General features: G+C 41.4%; 2 protein-coding genes across 5 annotated transcripts in view; one reads left to right on the top strand and one right to left on the bottom strand.

The window, feature by feature from the left end:
- LOC132834171 (putative ubiquitin carboxyl-terminal hydrolase 50) overlaps positions 1-7,039 on the top strand; it is a 45,509-nt gene extending 38,470 nt beyond the window's left edge. Inside the window, exons 5-7 of the mRNA XM_060852834.1 lie at positions 396-538; positions 2,788-2,920; positions 6,863-7,039. Coding sequence (XP_060708817.1) covers positions 396-538; positions 2,788-2,920; positions 6,863-7,039 — 453 coding nt within the window. The remainder of the gene's footprint in view (positions 1-395; positions 539-2,787; positions 2,921-6,862) is intronic.
- Positions 7,040-8,928: 1,889 nt separating this feature from the next.
- usp8 (ubiquitin specific peptidase 8) overlaps positions 8,929-18,207 on the bottom strand; it is a 67,121-nt gene continuing 57,842 nt past the window's right edge. For all 4 annotated transcript variants that reach the window (XM_060853160.1, XM_060853158.1, XM_060853159.1 and 1 more), the window contains exons 17-19: positions 16,512-16,654; positions 15,866-15,998; positions 8,929-11,573 (exon numbers count right to left, since the gene is read on the bottom strand). In XM_060853160.1, coding sequence (XP_060709143.1) covers positions 11,388-11,573; positions 15,866-15,998; positions 16,512-16,654 — 462 coding nt within the window. In that variant the 3' untranslated portion in view covers positions 8,929-11,387. The remainder of the gene's footprint in view (positions 11,574-15,865; positions 15,999-16,511; positions 16,655-18,207) is intronic.

Below are 18,207 nucleotides of genomic sequence, written 5' to 3' on the forward strand. Positions count from 1 at the left end.
CCTTACTTGCTGAGAAGTCTTTACCAAATGCCTTTTGGAAGTTAATATCCTCCATATGACCTGCACTTTAATCAGTGCTCTCTGTTGTCTCATCAACAAAAGCTCAGTAAAGCTACAGTACAAGGGTTTGCAGGAAAAGGAACATTTGGGGTTCTATCTCCATAGGGTTCTCCTGACAACCTGGGGCTGCTCCTGGGTAAAAAGGCAATCTCCCAGCTGCCACTTTGTAAATATGCTCCTGACCTCTCCTCCAATCGTTGGTGCTTGCTTTATTTGGTGGTTGGTAATTGTACCTAAGGATTTATAATCTGCACAATGGGTCTTCCTACTGCTTAATTTTCAAACTTTGGTTTCTTCAAAAAAGCTTCTACTCTAAAACAGCTGCTGTTTCTTAGGATTGTCTCAGATTGTTCTTTAAAGAAGAGGTGCTGAGCTCCAGGGATCAACCTTTTTGTTCCTTTTGTGGAAGGAAGCAGGACCAGGCAGAAAGTATCCAACTGCTGAAAGCCCCTGATATAATTATCATACACCTGAAACGGTGAGTAATGTTCATTCTCCGTCATCATCAGACTGACCAGCAAGGTCATTTTGGGAGGACCAACATAACTAACAAAGGGATACACGTTGAATGATAGAACCTGAGGAGGTACAAAGGATCACACATGGTGTGTGTCCATAATCGTTTAAGGCAGCAGCAAATTAGATAAAATGGTCAAGAAAGCAAATAGGATGCTCGCTTTTATTACACAAGAGCAGGGAGGTTGGGATGGAGCTCTATATAACACTAATTAGGCCACAACTGAATACTATGTGCAGTTCTGGTCATCACATTATAGAGAGAATGTGATTACAGTAGAGAGGGTACAGAGGAGATTTACCAGGATGTTGCCTGGACTGGAGCAATTCTGATATGAAGAGGTGGAACTAGAGAAGCTGGTGTTGATTTCCTTAAAGCAGAGGAGGCTGTGGTTGGGGATGTTGATTTTGGGGGGGGGGGGGTGTTCTGATTTGAGGTGCACAAAGTTCAGAGGGTCATGTGCAGATAGGGAGAAACCTGTCCCTAAGCAGAGGGGTCATTAATCAGAGAGTGCAGTTTGAAGCTAAGGAGCAGGAGGTTTACCGGTGATTTGAGGGAAAATATTTTAACCCAGAGGGTGGTGAGTATCTGAAACTCACTGCCTGAAAGGGTGTTAGAAGCAGGAACCTCAAGACATTGAAGAACTGTTTAGATGAACACCTGAAACCACTGCCTACAAGGCTTATAGGCAAAGTGCTAGAAAATGGGATGAGAATAAACTGCTGCTGGATTACCAGGTGAAGGATCTCTCTCAGAGCTGTAAACACTATTTAACTCTGACTCTTCAGGGAAAAAAATCCTTCCTACACTGTCAGTTTGATTTTAACTTTTATGCCCAATAGGTTCTTGGAGTGTTTTCTGAGTGCAATATTTATATTGTTAAAGTAACTGAATTATTAATTACATTTGGCTATACCAGGAGGAATGAAAGGCTGAACGCTTCTGGATAAATGGAATTCTTTTGTTCTGTTTAGAGGAAATTGGATTTTTAACAATAATTCCGAGCCAGCTTGAGTTGATGGTGAGCTGCTGCCTGGTGCAGCCTGTCTGCTCGCTCTCTCTTTCCCCCCCCCCCCCACCAGCCATCAGCTTTGTTTCAGGGAAATTGCAATGTTGGCTGTGTGCAGTGGAATAGAACCTGATGTCAGTCCTGATTGGGAGGGGGTTTTGACCCTGAAAAACTGACTGCTGAAATGTAAAATAATTAGTTTGTTCTTCAGTCCCAAAGATAATCTAATGAGGTTTCCAGGAGCTGCCAGGATTGTGATGGTTATACAGTTCAATAGTTTCTTGATGGTCATTTTCTTACAAGGTTTACTCAACTGAAGTGTCAGGGTTGTGTGGAGTGGGTGGAGGTGCAGTGAAATCTACACAACTATACAGAATGGCAGAATCTATCAAATTAATCATCCTATTTTGTTATTCCCTGTCCATGGGTAAAATCATGAAAACATCAGGGAGGAGAAAGTGAGGACTGCAGATACTGGAGATCAGAGTTGAGAGTGTGGTGCTGGAAAAGCACAGCAGGTCAGGCAGCATCCGAGGAGCAGGAAAATCGATGTTTCGGGCAAAAGCCCTTCATCAGGAATGAAGCTTGTGAGCTGGGGGTGCTGAGAGATAAATGGGGGGGTGGGGGGAGAAGGTAGCTGGGATTGCGATAGGTAGATGAAGGTGGGGCAGAAGGTGATAGCTCGGAGAGGAGGGTGGAGTGGATACGATAGATGGGAAAGGTGTTGGACAGGTGAGGAGGTCAGTGCCCAGTTGGTGCCTCCCATTTATCCATTCCACCTTCCTGTCTGATATGTCATCTTCTCCCACACCTTCATCTACCAATCACATTCCCAGTTACCTCTCCCCACCCCCTCCCATTTATTTTTAAGCACCCCCCCCCCCCACCCCACAAGCCTCATTGCTGATGAAGGGCTTTTGCCCAAAATGTTGATTCTCCTGCTCAGATACTGCTTGACCTGCTGTGCTTTTCCAGCAACACATTCTCAACTTATGAAAACATCAACCAACTAATTTGCTGATGACATGATATTCACCACGTGTTTTTTCCAATTGGCCTTTCTTATCTGGAAAGGAATTTTTCGCCTTTCTCTGGTCTATTTCTAACAAATTGCTTGTCTTTTGTGGATCTATTTGTAATATGAAACTAGAGTTGATTATAAATATAGAATTAATCATCCAGAATTTCCTATCTTTACTAGCTTTGAATCTGATGATCATGGCAATAGGAAACTGACCAGTACTGTGACCTTTCCACTTGAAGATCTTGATCTGTCCCAATATACAACCAATTCATCAATGCAGCAGCTGAAGTACCAACTTTATGCTGTTGTGGTAAGTTACTTTAATTGATCTATTTCTGACAATTAGACCTCACTTGTCCTTGCCAATCCAATTTGTCTATTTCAGGAATATTGCTATTTCTACCAAGACAGAGGCCACATCAGGTGAATAAAAACATCAAGTCTCTCATTACGTGCTCAAATATTGCCAGAGCAAGATGCTCATGTTTTACAAACATTATTAAAAACTGCTCAATTTCTAAAAGTAAATACAAATTACAAACTGTTTAAAACTGGCTTTTATGTGACCATTTTAACAAAAGTTTAAGCATTGTTTGGAGGGTTGTTCTGGAACAGGAGAAGTCACCCAGATCACCCAGAGGAAGGGTGCACTAGGATTTGGGTCTACATTGCCTTCAGGGGCTGGGCACCATAATGCAGTTCTGCCATAACACATAAAAGTAGGGAAGTGTTGTGGTGTAAGTAGATGAGTAGAAAAGGGCAACTTCTTTTGGAAGAGGCATTGTAATTGCTTCTGCAAACAAACCTCTTTTGTCAGTTTTGATTGTATGACAATAGTTTATTAAAAGCTTTTAGCAAACAACTATGCATTGTGCTAAGTGAGACAGTAATCCCTGTGGGTGAGCAGGGAAATGCTGTCTGGATACATTTCTCTAGGAATGAAGAAACAAGCAGCATTTGATGCTGGGAACTTGCACACAACCAGGGAGTTAGAGCCAGCGTGTACCATTTTTGCCTGAGGCAGGAAAAAAAATGACACAGAAACTAAACTTTTAGGATGTAGGTTTGCTCACTGAGCTGGGAGGTTCATTTACAGATGTTTCATCACCGTACTAGGTAACATCTTTGGTGGGCCTCAGGCAAAGCAGTGTACATGATTCCTGCTTTCTATTTATATGTTTGGGTTTCTTTGGATTGGTGATGTCATTTCCTATGGAGATGCCATTTCCTGTTCTTTTTCTCGGTGGTGGTTGATGAGGTCTAACTGGTTGGAATGCTATGCTTCTAGGAATTCTCATGTGTGTCTCTGTTTGACTATCCTAGGATGGATGTGTTGTCCCAGTTGAAGTGGTGTCCTTCCTCATTTGTATGTAAGGATATTAGTGAGAGAGGGTCATGTCGCTTTGTGGCTAGATGGTGTTCATGTATCCTGGTGGCTAGTTTTCTGTCTGTCTGTCCAATGTAGTGTTTGTTACAGTTCTTGCACAGTATTTTGTGAATGACATTAGTTTTGCTTGTTGTCTGTATAGGGTCTTTCAAGTTCATTAGCTGCTGTTTTAATGTGTTGGTGGGTTTGTGGGCTAGCATGATGCCAAGGGGTCTGAGTAGTCTGGCAGTCAATTCTGAGACGTCCCTGATGTAGGGGAGAGTGACTAGGCTTTCTGGATGTGTTTTGTCTGTGCGTTTGGGTTTGTTGCTGAGAAATCGGTGGACTGTGTTCATTAGCGAGCAAACCTACATCCAGAATCTCAAACTGATCTACAAATCTTCTCGAAACTCACTAAGACTAAACTTTTAAACAGATATTAATTTGGCTTAAAAACAAAAGTTGCTGGAAAAGCTCAGCACGTCCAGCAGCATCTGAGAAGAGAAATCAGAGTTAATGTTTGGGTCCAAAGACCCTTTCTCAGGACTGATGGTAGCTGGGTAAATACCAGTTTATGTGCAGAAGATAGGGAGGGGGTAAGGAGTAAAGGGTAAGTAGATATAAAGCCCAAAGAGAGAGAACTGTTGGACAGACAAAGGAGTCGATAATTATCTGGCTGGGAGGGTGAATAGCTGTTAATGGAGACTTGTTAGTCTTCCATTACGCTACACTACCTATTGCTAGCCACTGTGTGATATGTGGAGTAGGAGGGAGCTAGGACATGGGAGAATTCAAGCCCTAGAATTATCAAACTCTATATTGACCTGAGGGCTGCAGGGTCCCCACATGGAAAATTAGGTGTTGTTCTTTCAGCTTGCACTGAGCTTTGCTGGACCACTGCAGTAAGCCCAAGAGAGATGTTGAGCGAGGACTGAGCAGGGTAGTGTGTTAAAGTGGCAGGCAACTGGAAGCTCAAGTTTTTTTTTTGCAGACAGAATATTAGATGTTCTATGAAGCAGTTACCAAGTCCATGCTTCATTTCTGATGAAGGGCTTATGCCCGAAACATCGAATTTCCTGTTCCTTGGATGCTGCCTGACCTGCTCATGCTTCATTTCTCCAATGTAGAGGAGACCATATTGTGAGCAATGAATGCAGTAGACTAGATTTGTGAGAAATGCAGGTAAAATGCTGCTCCACCTTTGGAAGATCTGAAACTAGATAAGACCCCTGGGCTGGATGGGATTTATTCTCGGATTCTTTGGGAAGCCAGGGAGGAGACTGTAGAGCATTTGGCTTCAATCTTCATTATCATTGTTGATAGGAGTAGTGCCAGAAGACTGGAGGATAGCAAATGTTGTTGCCTTGTTTAAGAAGGGGAGTTGGGACAACCCTGGTAATTATAGGCCTGTGATTATGGTGGGTAAGGTGTTGGAAAAGATGATAGGATTTATAATCATCTGGAAAGGAATAATTTAATTAGGGATATTCAACATGATTTTGTGAAGGGTAGGTCGTGCCTCACTAACCTCTGAGTTTTTCCAGGTGTTAGAAGAGGTGGATGAAGGTAAAGTGATTGATGCGATTTATATGGACTTCAGTAAAGCTTTTGATAAGGTTCCACATGGTAGGCTATTGCACAAAATACAGTTTTGGGATTGAAGGTGATTTAGTGATTTGGATCAGAAATTGGCTAGCTGAAAGAAGTCAGGGTGGTGGTTGATGGGAAACGTTCATCCTGGAACTCAGTTACCAGTGGTGTGCTGTAAGGATCTGTTTTGGGGCCACTGCTGTTTGTAATTTTTATAAATGATCTGGCTGTGGGCGTAGAAGGATGAGTTTGTAAATTTGTGGATGACATGAAGATAGACAGAGTTGTGGATAGTGCCAAAGGATGTTGTGGGTTACAGAGGGACATAGATAAGGTACAGAGTTGGGCTGAGAAGTGGCAAATGCAGAAAAGTAACAGGAATGCAGAATACTAGGCTAATGGTAAGATTCATTGCAGTCTAGATGAACATAGAGCTGTGTCCAGGTGCGTAAATCCCTGAAAGTTGCCACCCAGATTGATAGGGTTGTTAAGAAGGCATATGATGTGTTGGTGTTCATTGGTAGGGGAATTGAGTTTCAGAGCCATGAGGTCATGTTTCAGCTTACTAGACACTGGTAACACCACACCTGGAGTATTGTGTGCAGTCCTGATCACCAGATTATAGGAAGGATGTGGAAGCTCTGGAAAGGGTTCAGAGGAGATTTACTTGGATGTTGTCTGGTACGGAAGGAAAGCCTTACAAGGAAAAGGTGAGGGAACTAAGGCTGTTTTTGTTGGACAGAAGGTTGAGAGGTGACTTAATTTAGATGTATAAGATAATCCGAGGGATAGATAGGGTGAATAGTGAGAACCTTTTTCCGCAGATGGTGATGGCTAACATGAGGGGACATAACTTTAAATTGAGGGATGATAGATTTAGGACAGATATTAGGGGTAGTTTCTTTACTCTGTAGTAGTAGGGGTGTGGAATGACCTGCCTGCAACAGTAGTAGTCTTCCCGACATTAAGGGCATGTAAATGGGCATTGGACGTACATATAGATAATAATGGAACCGTGTCGGTTAGACAGGCATCAGATTATTTCCACAGGTCAGTGCAATATCGAGGGCCGAAGGGCCTCTAATGCTCCTTATATGCATATTTGGACCCTTGGATACTGAAGAGGTAAATGGACAGGTGTTACATCTTTTGGTTTTTATTAATTTGGCTCACAAGTGTCCCAACAAGATAATATTTAGAGGTTTATTTTAGAAACGATAATCAGTGAGGCCTTGATCAAAGACTGATATTTGGATATAGTTCAGGTGAATTTCCATTGACTTTTTCTTTCAACAGAATCACACAGGCACTTTAGACAGTGGTCACTACACTGCCTACTGCAAGAATCCAGTTACACAGAACTGGCATGAATTCAATGATGCAAAAGTGACCAGCATTTCTGAGCAGAAGATCCAGTCACCAGCAGCTTACGTTCTTTTCTATAATTGTGTCAATTTTCAGTGGCCGCAGTAATACTATCTCAGACAGACTACAACAATAAACTGTTTCCCTATAGTCCAGTTTTCATTCTGTACTTGCCCATGAGGGCAGCACAATATATAAATTATGTAATTAATTCTTAAAGTTATGCTGTTATTTTATCTATTGTTGTCTAAATGGACTCTAGCCCATGGATTAAAGGTATTTGCCTCTGCAATAAGTCTTTGGAGCATTGTGTGAGTATTTGCTATTAAGCAGCATTGGGGTAGGATATAAGCACAAGGTGCAAAGCAGCTCGATTTACCTCTGCAAAGCCAACTATCACATGGCAGGTAGCAGGTAAGTTTTGTTTTCCTCTTTAAAGCTGCATTGAGATTAGAGTTCCAGTTTATTTATTAAAAGTGAAACTAATTTTCTACTTGGTTTAAATTTAGGGTAAAAGCTTTAACTAGAAGGCAGGCATGGAGTTCAGCCTGTGTTACACAGCCAAGTGGCAATCTCAGATACTCCTGGCCACCTAGTTCACCATAGCCTGCAAGATTACCACTGGTTTGACCAGTTTGAGCACCAGATTCCAGCAGAAGTGAAGCCATGAGCTGAGTGTTTATATGGACAGCACGTTTTTATATTTGATCACCCTCCAGCTGAAGGAAGTGCAGAAAGGGAATGAGTGACGACCTGACAGAAGAAATAGAAAGCAAAGGCTAAAGATGCTGGAAATCAGAGTTAGTGTGGCACTGGAAAAGCACAGCAGGTCAGGCAGCAGCTGAGGATAAGAAACAACATTTTGGGCTCTGCATCAGGAAAGTTCTGGGCTACATCTCACTCAGGATGAGACTGTTTTGGAAAAGTGAGGGGCAGTTTCTGTGGGGAGTGCAGCTAGAGCCCAGCTACAACAGCATTTATGGTTTTGGCTGAAAATCCTCACTAGCAATATCATGGTTATACCATTGACCAACCACAGTAACAATGCAACTGCAACTACATGCCTAGTGTACAAGACAGAAGCTCAGGAGAATGAAGAAACATTCTCCACTTTGATTACTGCATTTCCTCACCGTACAGTTCAAAGCAGTCTTCACCCCATCCACCACCTTGAAATGCAATGCTCTTTTCACTACAGGCACAATGTATCTGCAGCATAAATCATTTGCAAGGTTTCTTTGACAATACTTGTCAATCTGAAAGCTTTAGTGGGCAACATCAAACAGTATGAGGGGGGACAGAAGAGATAAATACAAGTTAGCTTGGAAATTTATTTAACACCACCAACACATCCAGTGGGAAGGGGAAACTACAGCTCACCACCCACCCCAACCTGGCCAAATGGCTGAAAGAACACTTCCACAAGCCTGCAGTCCAATATCAGCCAGCTCCTCAGCCTTCCTCCAGCACAGTACAATCCACAAATGAAATTAAAAAACTAAAAAGATAATTGCCACCTGTAAATGCACACTGTATCAAGCTCTAGCTATCCATTGACTAACAACCCACACAATTGAAGTGTATAAAGCATATGCAACTTCATTTAAAACCCAACTACCAGTTGTAGCTGGAGTACAACAGCAAGATGATTGGTAAAGAGGGATAAAATAAATAAAAGAACAAATTACATGGTTTAATATTGAGAAATGTGAAATAATACAACAGTATGAAAATAATGATCACCAAATTAATGACAAGTCAATATTCAAGTCAGGTTAAAAAATCCTAAAGTTAATTAAACATTACTGTCAGTGTAACTGCATTCCAAATAAAAATAAAGATGTGCAATAGATAGGAAGGTTGAAATGGTTGTCCTATAAATCAGTCATATGACTGTGCATGTTACCATGCAAACTTCAGATGAAAATAATTTTTAAAACTTAAAATGTAAATTCTACTTAACCCCTCTATGGAAATGAAAATCTATAATCCCAAAGTGTTTTTAAAAAGCATATGAAATATTTTAATTTCTCCATTGTTCATCACAGAGGGCCACAGTTTCTCATGCAAGACTGGTTCAGTGACAACAGAAAACAGTAGGAGCAGTGAAATAAAATTTAGATCTGATCTTAAGTAATTTTCTCCTTAGAAACTTAGTTTACTTAGCCAGTTTCCTTCCCAGTGTGGATCCATTTTGCATCCCCTTGCACGTGATATTTATCATGGGACAAGGTGCATAACCACAGAACTTTGCAGGAACACTGGCCAGATTTATTGCAGTACAAATTATCAAAAATATTTCAGACTTTAACCGTGAGACAGCAGATCTTCCCCAGTAATATTAGTATAGGAATGCTGCATTTAGCCCTGGGGGAAAAGGGACTGTTTAAAGAAAATCTCAATGAAACTAATGTAATGCAGTATTTTCCAAATTCTACCAAAAAACAAAGTGATAATTTTCTCATAAAGCCACAGATCTGATTAGATATATTGCAGAAGTAAACAGATATCCATGAAGGAGGACCTATAAATTTGGTTTGGCAACTGACTGGTCAGGTTAATTGAAACTGATTTTAGATTTCATTTTATGGTGAAGTGGTTGTAAAAGGTAATTAACATACATGTAAGAAAAGTCATTAAGCTCACTGGAAATTCCAAACAGCATGAAATTTTTGATGGCAATTTGGGAAGAATCCAATAAAAACCCTTTTTATAGAGGTAGGTTTGAAGGTAAATGCACATGTGCCTCTCTGGGGTATGCTGTGATGTCGCGGTGGCTTTGGTGAGAGAAAGTCTGAGAAGGATTGATCTCTGTCCTCAGCTGTTCTAGATAAGTACTGCAAGATCACACAGGTAATACTATCTAACAGTATTTATTAGTACTATTCTATACTGTTAGATAGTACTAATATATACTTTTAGAAGCAACACACGATCTGGCCTTTCTCAGTGATATCCAAAAACCAAAAAGTATGCTTTGAGTGAAATCTCTCACCTCGGAGTTTCTGCTTTTAGCCATTGTGATATAAAGCAGACTGGAGAATAGGGGAATCAAGCAGGATCGATCCAAGAAACCAGAGGAGAACTTTCCATCCCTGACTGTTCCACCATTCAATCTGGTGACTGTTTCACCATACTTTAGTTCCATGCACCTGGCTTAAGGCCATGTACCAATCTCAACTTTACAATGTTGGGCATGTTTTTTTAAAATAGATCCTAATGACAAGTTCCAGTATCCTTTGTGTGCAAAAGCACTTCTTGAAAACATGAAGCTTAAAAGTGGGACAAAACTATTATATGTCCCTTTATTCTGAGAGGGGAAATGATCATTGCCATTTACAAAATCAATCTTAGAACATCTCAGCCATTCAGCTTCTATACTCTATGGAATACCAACCTATTCTGTGCAAATCTTCATTTCTTCTAGATGACTATATTTTGGTAAATCTGCATCGATTTCCCTCCAAATCCAAAATATTCTTCCCAAAGTGCAGTACTTCAGCTTAGGTTTAACCAGAGCTCTGTACACTGTACTCCAATTCCAGTGATATAAAAGACCAACATTTCATTAGCAGTTTTCATTTTTTTTTCTGCTCCACTAAACTGAAGAACACAAGAACTTCAACAGTCTTGGACAGCCATAAAAGACAAGCAAAAATAGGACAGAAATGAGCTATCAAATTTCTTCATACACGCACCAAAGACACTGCAAACAGCAAATGAATAATTGATCAAATTAGGTGAGCAGTTATGCAGGTAGAAACCCAAAACTAGCAATGATATAGGGTCATCCATTAATGACATGCTGTTCAGATCTGAACTGTTAAAGGAAATTATATTTGATACATTTCACATCTTTTCCAAAATTCTGAAAATAAATGATTTGCAGTATAACTTGAGATCAATCTGCTCTATCTTCATTTAAACAACTCGATCTCAAAGAGGACTATTACTTTTTAAAACTATTTATATATTATATATACATACATTTTGTACAAGTCTGCGATCATTATATACAGATACATTCTCACCTATTCAGAATATGCCAGGTTATTTTCACAGTACAGAAAGGTTAAAATATAGTAGAGAAAGGCCATTTTAACAGGAATGAAGTGTTTAAGAGAATTAGACTAATTTTTGTCTCATGGAGTAGCAAAGATCTTGAAGGGCAATATGTTCTGACTCTTCAAATCATTGTAATTACAAACTCATAGTAAACATTATCATGTGACATTATCATCATTCTAAATAGGTAGTTAAATGTTGCATGACTAAAAATCATTTTTCTAGTAAAGTACAAAGGGCAGATCCATCTGGAAAGCTCTAGTTTTACAAGACAGCACATCTTTTTTTAAAATAGCTGAACATGCTGTGAATTTTCCTGGTCATATGTCCAACATTATTTAATATTGGTGCGATCATATGGAATGTCACTTTGGTAATTTGCTGATCCCTGTTATGTTGCCAAATCAACCACACGCAACTCCAGGGAGCTATAGAAGAGAATGTAGGCTGCTGGTGATCTCACTGAAGAAGGAGATATCTCTGAAACATCCTGATCATCAAATTTGAACCAGCGCTGTTTCACAGCATTCTTGCAGTAAGCTGTATAGTGTCCTCCATCTAGTCCTCCATAATGGTTCTATACAAATTCAAAAATAAACCTAGTGGTTAATATCAACTACTTTATGAAGGCATAGTTGGCCACTTTCAGGCTTTCATAAAATCTTGTTAATGCAACAATATTTCTCTTTTCGGAAAGGCACAATAAACCCTGTGTATTACAGACTTCAGAATGGTAACTACATCTAATTGTCAGCACTTTGTTTTCACTAAGCTCGGAGAGATGAGTAAGACGGTATTGAGGCCATGATTAACTCTATGTACATGTTTTCAAGTTCCATTACAATAGATTGTGAATCAGAGGTTGATTACCAAAATAAATCTGAAAGTTATCAGTCATAGGAAGGAAATAGCTGTGATTTTATCAATAAAAAAGAACTTGCCCTTTAGAGAAAACCTGTGACTAAAACTGTCTTCACTTACAGGATCCATGTCCCTCTAATATTCCCTTCCTATTCACGTATTTAACCCAGGTGCTTCTTGAATGTTGCTATTCAACAACATTGCCAGATGTGGTGGAGGACAGCAATGCTTCCCACCCACTCATCATCCCTTTGTATGAAAAAATGGCCTCGCATATTTCTTTTAAAAATCCCCCCACCCTCCTCGCACCTTGAAGCTGTGTCCCATAGTAATAGACTCCTCCAGCCTGGAAAAAAAAGCTTCATACTTTCTACTCTATCCATGCCATTCACAATCTTATAACTTCTATTAGTCGCCTCTTAACTTTATGCGTTCCTGTGAAAACAAACCCAAATCTATCCAACCTTCCCTCACAGCTCAAATCTCCCATACGAGGCAACATTGTGGTAAACCTTTTCTGCACCCTCTCCAAAGCATCCACATCCCTCTGGTGGTGTGGTGACCAGACCTGCATGCAATAATCCAAGTGTGGCATAACTGAAGTTCTATAAAGCTACAGCATATCTTGTCTATCTTTATATTCAATGCCTCTTCCAATGAAGGCTAACATGCCATAAGTTTTTTTTTAAAAACCCCTTGTCTACCTGCATTGCCACCTTCAGTGATCTGTGGACCTGCACACCCAGATGCTCTGCATATCAATACTCCTATGGGTTCTGCCATTCATTATATAATTGTCACTCACCTCTGCCCAGATTAAACTCCATCTGCCATTTTCCTGCCCATAGTTCCAACTGATATATCCTGCTGTATCCTTTGGCAATCCTCTCCACTCCTCAACTCCAATCTTTGTATCATCCACAAATTTACTATACCAGCTATGTTTTCCTCCAAATCATTTATGCAGACCACAAACACCCGATGGATCACCAATAGTCTGAAAAACATCCATCCGTTGCTACTCTGTCTTCTATGACTAAGCCAGTTGTATATCCATCTTGCAGGCTCACCCAGACACCATGTGATTTCACCTTTTGTACAGTCTGCCATGAGGGACCTTGACAAAGGCTTTATTGAAATCCATGTCTACAACATCAATTGCTTTTCCCTCATTCACCTTAGTCATCACCTCAAAAAACCCGATCAAGTTATGAGGAATGATCTCCCCTGCACAAAGCCATGCTATCACTAGTAAGTCCATTTGCTTCTAAACGTATACAGATCCTGTCCCTGAGAATCTTTCCCAATAATTTCCCTAGCACTGACACAAGACTCAGGTCTGTAACTTTCAGGATTATCCCTGCTACCCTTCTTAAATAGTGGGACAACAATGCCTATTCTCCAGTCCCCTGGGGACCTTACCTCTGGTCAAAGGGATATAAAGATGTCTGTCAATGATACAGCAATTTGTTCTCTTGCCTCCCTCAATATTCTGGGACAGATGTCATCATGATGTGGTGACGTATCAACCTTAATACTTTAAGATGCACAACATCTCTTTCTTTTTAAGAGCAACTTGGCTTAGAAACTCAACCCTCCTTTCCCTGAGATCATCCTCCACCAATTCATTCTCTTTAGTGAATACTGACACAAAGTATTCATTAAGGACCTCACCTATTTCCTTTGGCTTCACACACGGATTCCCTCCTTTGTCCCTGACTGGGCCAGTCCTTTCCCTGGCTACCCTCTTGCTTTTTATACGTATAAAAAGTCTTGGGGTTCTCCTCAATCCCGTTTCCAAACATCTTTTCATAACTCCTTTTAGCCCTTTTAATTTCTTGTTTAAGTTCTTTTCTACTTTCCTTATATACTTCAGGGACTTCATCAGTTCCCATCGTCCTAGACGTTATGTACGTTTCCTTTTTCTTTCTGACCAAGATCAATAACATCCCTGGGTCATCCAAGGTTCACATACCTTGCCAGACTTATCCTTCATTCTCACAGGAACATGCCACTCCTGAACTTCCATCAACTGCTGTTTGAAACTCTCCCACGTGTCCGATGTGGACTTGCCCTCAAGCAGCCACCTCAAATTCACCAGTTCCTACCTCTTTGTTGTAGTTCACCATCCCCCAATTTAATACCTTCACCTACGGACTGCTGTTATCCCTATCCATGAATATTTTAAAACTCTCAATTGTGGTCATTTTTTTTTTAAATGCTCCCCCACAAACTCCACTCACCTGGCTGGATTCATTCCCAAAACCAGATCCTTCCCTGGTTGGACTGTTTACATTTTGTGCCAAGAATCCCTCCTGAATGGTCCTTACAAATTCTGCCCCATTCAAGCCCCTTGACCAATCTGTTCCTTGTGATCTCCACCCTTGACCAATATAACTCATGTATAACTAACTGTTCTCTAAAATCAGATGACTGAGCAGCTGGATTTACCAGAGCATCATTAAGCTGCAGCCATTCACCAGAACTCCAGCCTTATCTGCAGTGCTCACATCTTGCGAATGAACTAAAGAATGATTAGATTAGATTCCCTACAGAATGGAAACAGGCCCTTCGGCCCAACAAGTCCACACCGACCCTCTGAAGAGTAACCCACCCAGACCCATTTCCTTCTGACTAAGGCACCTAACACTACGGGCAATTTAGCACAGCCAATTCACCTGACATGCACATCTTTGGACTGAGGAAGGAAACATGAGCACCCAGAGGAAACCCACGCAGTCACGGGGAGAAAGTGCAAACTCCACACAGACAGTCACCCGAGGCTGAAATTGAACCTGGGACTCTGGTGCTGACAGACAGCAGTGCTAACCACTGAGCCATGGTGCCTTATAATTAGCTAACCAACATCTGGAAGAAAAACCAGTTAACTGGTCAATGTGCACATAACATTTGGGAGAAATGAGGACTGCAGATGCTGGAGATCAGAGCTGAAAATGTGTTGCTGGAAAATTGCAGCAGGTCAGGCAGCATCCAAGGAGCAGGAGAATCGACGTTTCGGGCATGAACCCTTCTTTAGGAATGAGGAGAGTGCGCCAAGCAGGCTAAGATAAAAGGTAGGGAGGAGGGACTTGGGGGAGGGGCGTTGGAAATGCGATAGGTGGAAGGAGGTTAAGGTGAGGGTGATAGGCCGGAGTGGGTGTGGGGGCGGAGAGCTCAGGAAGAAGATTGCAAGTGGTGCTGAGTTCAAGGGTTGGGACTGAGACAAGGTGGGGGGAGGGGAAATGAAGAAACTGGAGAAATCTGAGTTCATCCCTTGTGGTTGGAGGGTTCCTAGGCAGAAGATGAGGTGCTCTTCCTCCATCTTCTGCCTAGGAACCCTCCAACCACAAGGGATGAACTCAGATTTCTCCAGTTTTCTCATTTCCCCTCCCCCCACCTTGTCTCAGTCCCAACCCTTGAACTCAGCACCACCTTCCTAACCTGCAATCCGCTTCCTGACCTCTCCGCCCCCACACCCATTCCGGCCTATCACCCTCACCTTAACCTCCTTCCACCTATCGCATTTCCAACGCCCGTCCCCCTAGTCCCTCCTCCCTACCTTTTATCTTAGCCTGTTTGGCACACCCTCCTCATTCCTGAAGAAGGGTTCATGCCCGAAACGTCGATTCTCCTGCTCTTTGGATGCTGCCTGACCTGCTGCAATTTTCCAACAAAACATTTGGGCAAAGGAAATAAAACTATTTCACTCAAGGTGGGGATTTCTTATAACAGATTGTGTGTGTTTAAAAGAAAGTGATAGAATCAGCCAGTTTGAGATTGCTTTGGATAAAAAGCAGGTTTTCAGCTCATTTCGTCATTTTTCTGGGATTTAATGTGAAGTAGATAAAACCATTAACATTAACTTGGGGAGGGTAAAACTCACCTCAGTGCATTCAACTGGATAAATGTTGAATATTTTGTTTTAGATGTACAACAAACCCTTACAGCTGCTTAACCACAACCCAAGAAATTTATAAATTATAAAGAGATGAGAATTTAGCCATTTACCGACACGGCAAATAAATTGTATCTTTTCACATTGCTCCTAGGGCCAATTAGGTAGCTGAATAAGTCCAGATTCTCCAATGGAAAGTCAACATTTGTCTGTAGTTTCTGTTTCCATCTCCCTTCATAAGAGAATCTGTGGGGGAAAAAACAAACAAGAGAGATATAGTATTTGTTGACACTGGAGCAGGACCAACTGAGCAAATCGACAATCTTTGGCTGTGCTCATAGCGCTTATTGTAGTGAGGAAGGAGTAGATCTCATACTTCCTACAGCTTTGTGATTTAAGTCTAGATAAAAAAAAAAGAACATTTTTTCCTCCCACTTGAAGGCTGTAGCTCACATTACAGTCCATAAGCATGAGCCAGCCATTGCTCTCAGTCACCCATCAGACGCCCGTTTTCATCTCCAATAATGGTAACAAAGTCCCAGCAACCTTGCTCTCTTCAGGAAAAATATCTCGATTTCTATGAGTGGATAGTGATCAAGAGCATGCAGAGTGTGGCGAAGTTGTCCAACAAGCCAGCGTGACACAGAGTCTGCTTGCACTAAACCCCAGCCTGGCCTTGTCATAGAATAGCAAAGAAAATGCCCAGGCTGATCTGTGTTCTTATAGGTCAGAACTGTCATCGCACTAAAGGAAACGCACCGTTTCAGATGTACCAATAGGATTGGAGGTAGTTTCCAGATCTCTAGCTTCTTTGTTGAGTCCCTGTGCGCTTTGCAATTGCTGCAGTGAAATCGGTTATTGTCAGTCAGCTTCTCCTCTTTGGAAAACAACTTGAGACAATCCTTCAAAAGAGAATGTTAATTTCTATTAAAATTAAAAAGTAAATCCATTGGATACAATAATTAAGTTGTGGATTTCTGTTAAAAGTCGCTCTTCAACTGCTTAAGAACTAGGTTGTGTTACCAACACACTCAGGGATGAAAATGTTAATGCAATCAGACATTAAAACTAAAACAATAACAGCAAAAGCGAACCTCTGCTATCCTCTCAGCTGCAGACTGGTAAACTCTCCATCACACTCTTACTCAAGCCATAATCTTTTCAGAATATATTCAAATGTCAATTTAATCTAAATCCCTAATTAACATTGAACATTAGGAGAAAGAGAATGTAAATAAAAATGTCTCAAAACCAAAGTGAGAAATGACATCTCATGGAATACAGGGAGAACCAGCCATTTGGATACAGAACTGGCTCAAAGGTAGAAGACAGAAGGTGGTGGTGGAGGGTTGTTTTTCAGACTGGAGGCCTGTGACCAGTGGAGTGCCACAAGGATCGGTGCTGGGTCCACTTTTCGTCATTTATATAAATGATTTGGATGCGATCATAAGAGGTACAGTTAGTAAGTTTGCAGATGACACCAAAATCGGAGGCAGAGTGGACAGCGAAGAGGGTTACCTCAAATTATAAAGGGGTCTTGATCAGATGGGCCAGTGGGCTGAGGAGTGGCAGATGGAGTTTAATTCAGAAAAATGCATGGTGTTGCATTTTGGGAAAGCAAATTCTGGATCAGTGGTGCTGGAAGAGCACAGCAGTTCAGGCAGCATCCAACGAGCAGCGAAATCGACGTTTCAGGCAAAAGCCCTTCATCTTTTATTCCTGATGAAGGGCTTTTGCCCGAAACGTCAATTTCGCTGCTTATTGGATGCTGCCTGAACTGCTGTGCTCTTCCAGCACCACTGATCCAGAATCTGGTTTCCAGCATCTGCAGTCATTGTTTTACCTTTTGGGAAAGCAAGTCTTAGCAGGACTTATACACTTAATGGTAAGGTCCTAGGGAGTGTTGCTGAATAAAGGGACCTTGGATTGCAGGTTTATAGCTACTTGAAAGTGGAGTCGCAGGTAGATAGGATAGTGAAGGCGGCGTTTGGTATTCTTTTCTTTATTGGTCAGGGTATTGAGTACAGGAGCCAGGAGGTCATGTTGTGGCTGTACAAGACATTGATTAGGCCACTGTTGGAATACTGCATGCAATTCTGGTCTCCTTATCGGAAAGATGTTGTGAAACTTGAAAGGGTTCAGAAAAGATTTACAAGGACATTGCCAAGGTTCGAGGATTTGAGCTATAGGGAAAGGTTGAACAGGCTGGGGCTGTTTTCCCTGGAGCATCGGAGGCTGTGTGGTGACCTTATAGAGGTGAACAAAATCTGAGGGGCATGGATAGGATAAATAGACAGTCTTTTCCCTGGGGTGCAGGAATCCAGAAGTAGAGGGCATAGGTTTAGGATGAGAGGGGAAAGATATAAAAGAGACCTAAAGGACAACTTTTTCACGCAGAGGGTGGTACGTGTATGGAATGAGCTGCCAGAGGAAGTGGTGGAGGCTAGTACAATTA

The sequence above is a fragment of the Hemiscyllium ocellatum genome, chromosome 39 (assembly GCF_020745735.1).
Source record: "Hemiscyllium ocellatum isolate sHemOce1 chromosome 39, sHemOce1.pat.X.cur, whole genome shotgun sequence".
Taxonomy (NCBI): Eukaryota; Metazoa; Chordata; class Chondrichthyes; order Orectolobiformes; family Hemiscylliidae; genus Hemiscyllium; species Hemiscyllium ocellatum.